General features: G+C 35.1%; 2 protein-coding genes across 2 annotated transcripts in view; both read left to right on the top strand.

Moving 5' to 3' along the window:
* Nucleotides 1-346, top strand: part of LOC104772978 (methionine--tRNA ligase, cytoplasmic-like) — a 2,281-nt gene extending 1,935 nt beyond the window's left edge. Inside the window, exon 3 of the mRNA XM_010497530.2 lies at nt 132-346. Coding sequence (XP_010495832.1) covers nt 132-181 — 50 coding nt within the window. The 3' untranslated portion in view covers nt 182-346. The remainder of the gene's footprint in view (nt 1-131) is intronic.
* A 3,581-nt stretch (nt 347-3,927) lies between these two features.
* LOC104772976 (cytochrome P450 83A1) lies at nt 3,928-5,771 on the top strand. The gene is made up of 2 exons (XM_010497528.2): nt 3,928-4,902; nt 5,007-5,771. Exons 1-2 carry the CDS (start codon nt 4,018-4,020, stop codon nt 5,628-5,630), a joined length of 1,509 nt encoding a protein of 502 aa, XP_010495830.1. The 5' UTR covers nt 3,928-4,017; the 3' UTR covers nt 5,631-5,771.
* The last annotated feature ends 206 nt before the right edge of the window (nt 5,772-5,977 follow it).

Raw genomic sequence — 5,977 nt, 5'->3', positions numbered from 1 at the left:
ATTTCCCGGGTTTGAAGGCGAGCCAGACGATCTCTTAAACCCAAAGAAGAAAATATTTGAGACACTCGCGGTGGATCTACACACAAATGAGAATCTAGTTGCTTGCTACAAAGATGTGCCCTTCACTACATCTGCAGGTGTATGCAAAGTTTCATCCATCAGCAATGGCCCGGTCCGGTAAAAGCTTCCTTGAGCCCTAAGCGTCATCTAAAATTCTCCATTTCTATCTTTTTTTTTGTAAGAGGGAAACGAAACGTATTTCCGAGATTTCATTTGAAAAGTTGATTCTATTTACAAACATGTTCTTGTAAACTTTTAAGTTTGATACAATTTTGGTTCTTGATTTGATGTTGTGAGAAAATTTCATCTTTTTAAAACTACCCCGCACGTAAAGCAACCACACATGACACTAACTGGTGATTCCAAATCTTTTATGGAACTAGTTGAGAGGTCATTAAATTTAGTAAATCTAATAATTCTAGTTTACATGTTAAAGGCAGTCACATCATTCGTTTCCAGGCGGCTCCTAATTGTGTTCGTTACTTTTGTTACTCTTATAATAATATCACAAAATAAATCATTCTGCTTAATAGCTGGAACAAAATATTTATATACCTTGCACCACCTAATTTTTTTTTATATCCATTGTTAAAATAATTTGTATCTTATGGCCACGATAACTATGTTTTTTATCCGTATTATAAAGGTGAACATGCATTTCGATAAAGAGTTTTCTACAAGCACAGATAAATCACTCTGTTGAATGAAACTTATGACCCCGTAGAGTGAATGGATTGGACACCGCTGGGATTGAAATTTTGAGAATGCCAATTTGTTGGATTGAGCTCACGGAGCGTTACTACCAACTAGACCAACCCATTCGGATTAAGGTACATATGTTTCTATATTTATATTAAAAAAATCCTACTTATGGCACAACCATTAATTAATATTAATAATGTGTAAATTACGGGTTGATAAATATATTTCATCCAGTTGATAATTGCGATAGACGAAACGTGTAATTTTAAATATTCTTATGTATGCAAGATTAATTTGTTGAATGTTGAGTATAGATACACGAATTGCCGTCAAAGTGTCTATTGTCTATACGTAAAACAACACCGGAAGGTGGGGGAAAAGGGCCATTTCATACCCGTACACACCTTAAAAGTGCGAATTGCTGCCTGTACAAACAAAGAGTGCCAATTTAGACATTTACCCTAATACATTTCTAATTTCATACCTGTACTCACAAAATCGAGCCAATTACAAAGTCCACGTTAACGGATTTAAGTCAACCGTTAGAGATGCTGACTCAGAATCCACGTGTATGCAAAACGACGCCGTTTTGATACGTTTTCCTCGCAAAAAACTTTGTGGACATTCTACACTCGGGGAGATTCGAACCCTCAATCTCGAACATTACCAGCATTGGACTTATCCAATTGATCCCACAACAACACTCGGTAAAATCATACAATTATATTCTGATAAACCTAAGGTAGCATCTAAATCGAAGAAAAATGTGGGAAATCCACACTCCTGTGGGTTGAACCCGCGTCCTTAGATTTTAATAGCAAGGACATAACCAACTGATCCAACAACATCATTCAGTTATATCACACAATGTTATCCTTATTAAGCGAAACGAAATCTAAGTCCCAATTAAAAAACCAAAATCAATTTTAGTGTAACCAAATAATTTGATTTTATTTTCTCAAAAGTTTTTAATATAAACAGATATATTAAATTAGACGTAATCTAAAAAATTTAGATTAAAAATATGAACTAATTAATCTAATTTTTTTTAGATTAATTATTTTTTTAGATTAATTTTTTATGAATTAAAGAAAAAAATAGGATATATTTTTTAATGTAAACGTCCTCAGATGTTCTCAATAGGACATATTTTTACATCTAAATTTTAATTAACTAAAAATTAATTAATTAAATGTAATTTTAATTAATTAAAAATTAATTCATTTTTAATCTAAAATTTTTAGATTAATTAATCTTAAAAAATTAATTCATTTTTTTCTTTAATTCATTAAAAATTAATCTAAAAAAAATAATTAATCTAAAAAAATTTAGATTAATTAATTCATATTTTTAATATAATTTTTTTAGATTACATCTACTTTAATACATCTGTTCATATTAAAAACTTTTGAGAAAATAAAATAAAATTATTTGGTTACACTAAAATTGATTTTGGTTTTTTAATTGGGACTTAAATTTCGTTTCGTTTTATAAGGATAACATTGTGTGATATAACCGAGTGATGTTGTTGGATCAATTGGTTACGTCCTTGCTATTAAAATCTGAGGACGCGGGTTCGACCCACGGGAGTGTGGATATCCCACATTTTTCTTCGATTTAGATGCTACCTTAGGTTTATAAGAATATAATTGTATGATTTTACCGAGTGTTGTTGTGGGATCAATTGGTTAAGTCCAATGCTAGTAATGTTCGAGATTGAGGGTTCAAATCTCCCCGAGTGTAGAATGTCCACAAAGTTTTTTGCGAGGAAAACGTATGCAAAACGGCGTCGTTTTGCATACACGTGGATTCTGAGTCAGCATCTCTAACGGTTGACTTAAATCCGTTAACGTGGACTTTGTAATTGGCTCGATTTTGTGAGTACAGGTATGAAATTAGAAATGTATTAAGGTACATGTCTAAATTGGCACTCTTTGTTTGTACAGACAGCAATTCGCACTTTTGAGGTGTGTACGGGTATGAAATAGCCCTTTTCCCCCGGAAGGTGGATACTAGTTTAGAGAGTTGAATAAATATTAATAAGAAGGTTGAATGAATCAAAGGTGGATACTAGTTTAGAGAGTTGAATAAATGGATCAAAATAACGAAACTAACAAAACCAGTTCAAAGTCATAATATTTGTTGTTATAATTGTCAACTATATAGCTAATAAAATATACTAAAAAACACGGACATTTTTTTCTGTAAAAATTTAGGGAGTTGAATAAAAATTTTAAAGAGTTAGATAACAATTCAACTCTCTAAACTGTTATCTAACTTTGATTTATTCAACATTCTTAGTTATTACTTATTACATTTCAGTCAAATAATTTGTATCCAATGTTGTATCTCTATTAGATTAGCTATTTACAGAAAAATGTCCGTGTTTTTTTTGATATATTTTAGTAGCTATATAGTTGACAATTATAACAACAAATATTATGACTTGGAATTGGTTTTGTTAGTTTCGTTATTTTGATCCATTTATTCAACTCTTTAAATTGTTATCTCACGTTGATTTATTCAATCTTCTTAATTATTATTTATTAAACTTCGGTCAAAATATTTTGTATCTTTATAAGATTAATTATTTATAGGACAAAAGTCCCTGCATGCTTTTTGGATATTTTAGGTTATTATATTGTCTATGGAATTGAGTAACCAAAACTTGTAATTATTGACAAAAGGCGAGCTGATATATATAATGAAAAAGTGAAGATTCATTGGTTTAATTTAACGGCAGTGGCAATTGAAACTCGAATTCAAATGTGTAGATGTTGATGTTTTGCCCGTTAAACTGCGGAGTTTTGGCTATTTATGACATCTTCTGATATTTTCCCCATAAAATGTTTACTAAAATTGGGTATGATGAATTGGATTGTGTACGTAGTTCAGGTCTAAGTAAGTAGATCCTGAGTTCGTTAGACCAATAAGTGAACGACTCAACGAAGTGACAGATAAAATTTTTGTGTAAATTACAAATATAGAAAAACAATCAAATGAGCGTGACTGCATGAAAACCACAAAAGCATATACGATATTTAGAGGGACGATGGGTAGGTGAAGGTGTTTTTAAATTCTAACACGTGAGGTTTCGTAAGTAGGTGTATAAGAGAGTTACCATTTGATAAAAATAAATTCGATTTCGGTTAAAGTATTTGGTTTTGCGTGGTTAAGAAAAGAAGAACGTAGACTATATAATCATATATATTGGGTTGTGCTGTTCAATGTAACACTCAATAGCAACTAATAATAATGGAAGATATTACCATAGGCCTGGTGGCTCTTGCCGCGGTTCTTCTCTTCTTTCTTTACCAAAAACCGAAAACCAAACGGTACAAGCTGCCTCCAGGCCCATCGCCGCTTCCGGTGATCGGAAATCTCCACCAGCTTGAGAAGCTTAACCCCCAACGGTTTTTCGCTAGATGGGCCAAAAAATACGGACCAATCTTGTCATACAAGATTGGAAGCAGAACAATGATGGTGATATCGTCGGCTGAACTAGCTAAAGAGCTTCTCAAGACGCAAGATGTCAACTTCGCCAACCGACCTCAGCACCATGGCCATGAGTTCATATCCTACGGCCGGCGTGACATGGCATTGAACCACTACACACCGTATTACCGAGAGATGAGGAAGATGGGGATGAACCATGTATTCTCACCTGCACGTGTGGCCACCTTTAAGCACGTCCGGGAGGAAGAGGCTAGGAGGATGATTTATAAGATCGATAAGGCCGCGGAAAAATCCGAAGCGGTCGATATAAGCGAGCTTATGTTGACCTTCACGAACTCGGTTGTGTGTAGACAAGCGTTCGGGAAGAAGTACAACGAAGAGGGGGAAGAGATGAAGAGGTTCATCAGTATTCTCTATGGGACTCAGAGCGTTTTGGGGAAGATATTTTTTGCAGATTTTTTTCCCTATTGCGGCTTTCTTGATAATTTGTCAGGCCTCACAGCTTATCTGAAAGAATGTTTTGATAGAGCAGACCTTTATCTTCAAGAGGTTGTCAATGAGACGCTTGATCCCAAAAGGGCCAAGCCCGAAACCGAGAGCATGATCGATCTCTTGATGGGGATTTACGAAGCACAACCTTTGGCTTCTGAGTTCACTATTGATAATGTCAAAGCCGTGATCATGGTAAGTATAACATCTCTTCTTTTCTATGCTTTTAACCTTTGCTTGCCCTACAAGCAATCATTTGCGTGTGATTTACTCTTCTTTTGGTTCTTTCGTTCCAAAAGGATATCATAGTGGCGGGAACAGATACCGCAGCTGCGGCGGTTGTGTGGGGGATGACGTATCTAATGAAGTACCCTCAAGTATTGAAGAAAGCTCAAGCAGAAGTGAGAGAATATATGAGAGAGAAAGGTTCAACGTTCGTTAACGAAGATGATGTCAAGAACCTTCCTTACTTCAAGGCCTTAGTTAAAGAAACCCTAAGGATCGAACCGGTCATACCTCTCCTTATCCCTCGTGCATGCATTCAAGACACCAAGATCGCGGGTTACGACGTCCCGGCTGGGACTACCGTCAACGTCAACGCGTGGGCTGTGTCACGGGACGAGAAGGAGTGGGGACCGAACCCTGACGAGTTCAGGCCCGAGAGGTTTTTTGAGAAGGATGTTGACTTCAAAGGCACGGACTACGAGTTCATACCGTTTGGGTCAGGCCGGAGAATGTGCCCCGGAATGCGTCTTGGTGCGGCGATGCTTGAGGTTCCTTACGCGAACCTTCTTCTCAATTATAACTTTAGACTTCCTAATGGGATGAAACCAGACGAGATCAACATGGATGTCATGACTGGTCTCGCTATGCACAAGGCGCAGCATCTCAAGCTTGTTCCCGAGAAAGTGAACATGTACTAATTAAGATATAGTCAAATAAATCTACCATCTCTCATTATATGATATATGTTTTTATAGTGTATTCTGCTTCAATGTTTGGTTTCTTTATTAAGTGGACTCGTATCTCTTATCTTTCAATCTTTCTCTTCACATTTTCATGAAGGAAGCAAATTGTCTTTTGTGATTCTTATATATATATATATCACTGAATAATTAATTTTAATAGAACTTGGTTTGGTTTAAGTTCTGATAAAAACCCAAAACAATAATTAATTCAGACTAATAATGAGCATCAAGGAAAATTAGATAAATACCTAAAAAGAAAATTCACATTTAATAGACAAGATAAAAACCCTGATCACACCAAA

The sequence above is a fragment of the Camelina sativa genome, unplaced genomic scaffold (assembly GCF_000633955.1).
Source record: "Camelina sativa cultivar DH55 unplaced genomic scaffold, Cs unpScaffold00382, whole genome shotgun sequence".
In the NCBI taxonomy this organism is placed as follows: Eukaryota; Viridiplantae; Streptophyta; class Magnoliopsida; order Brassicales; family Brassicaceae; genus Camelina; species Camelina sativa.
This window is presented reverse-complemented; position numbering and strand designations above follow the sequence as displayed.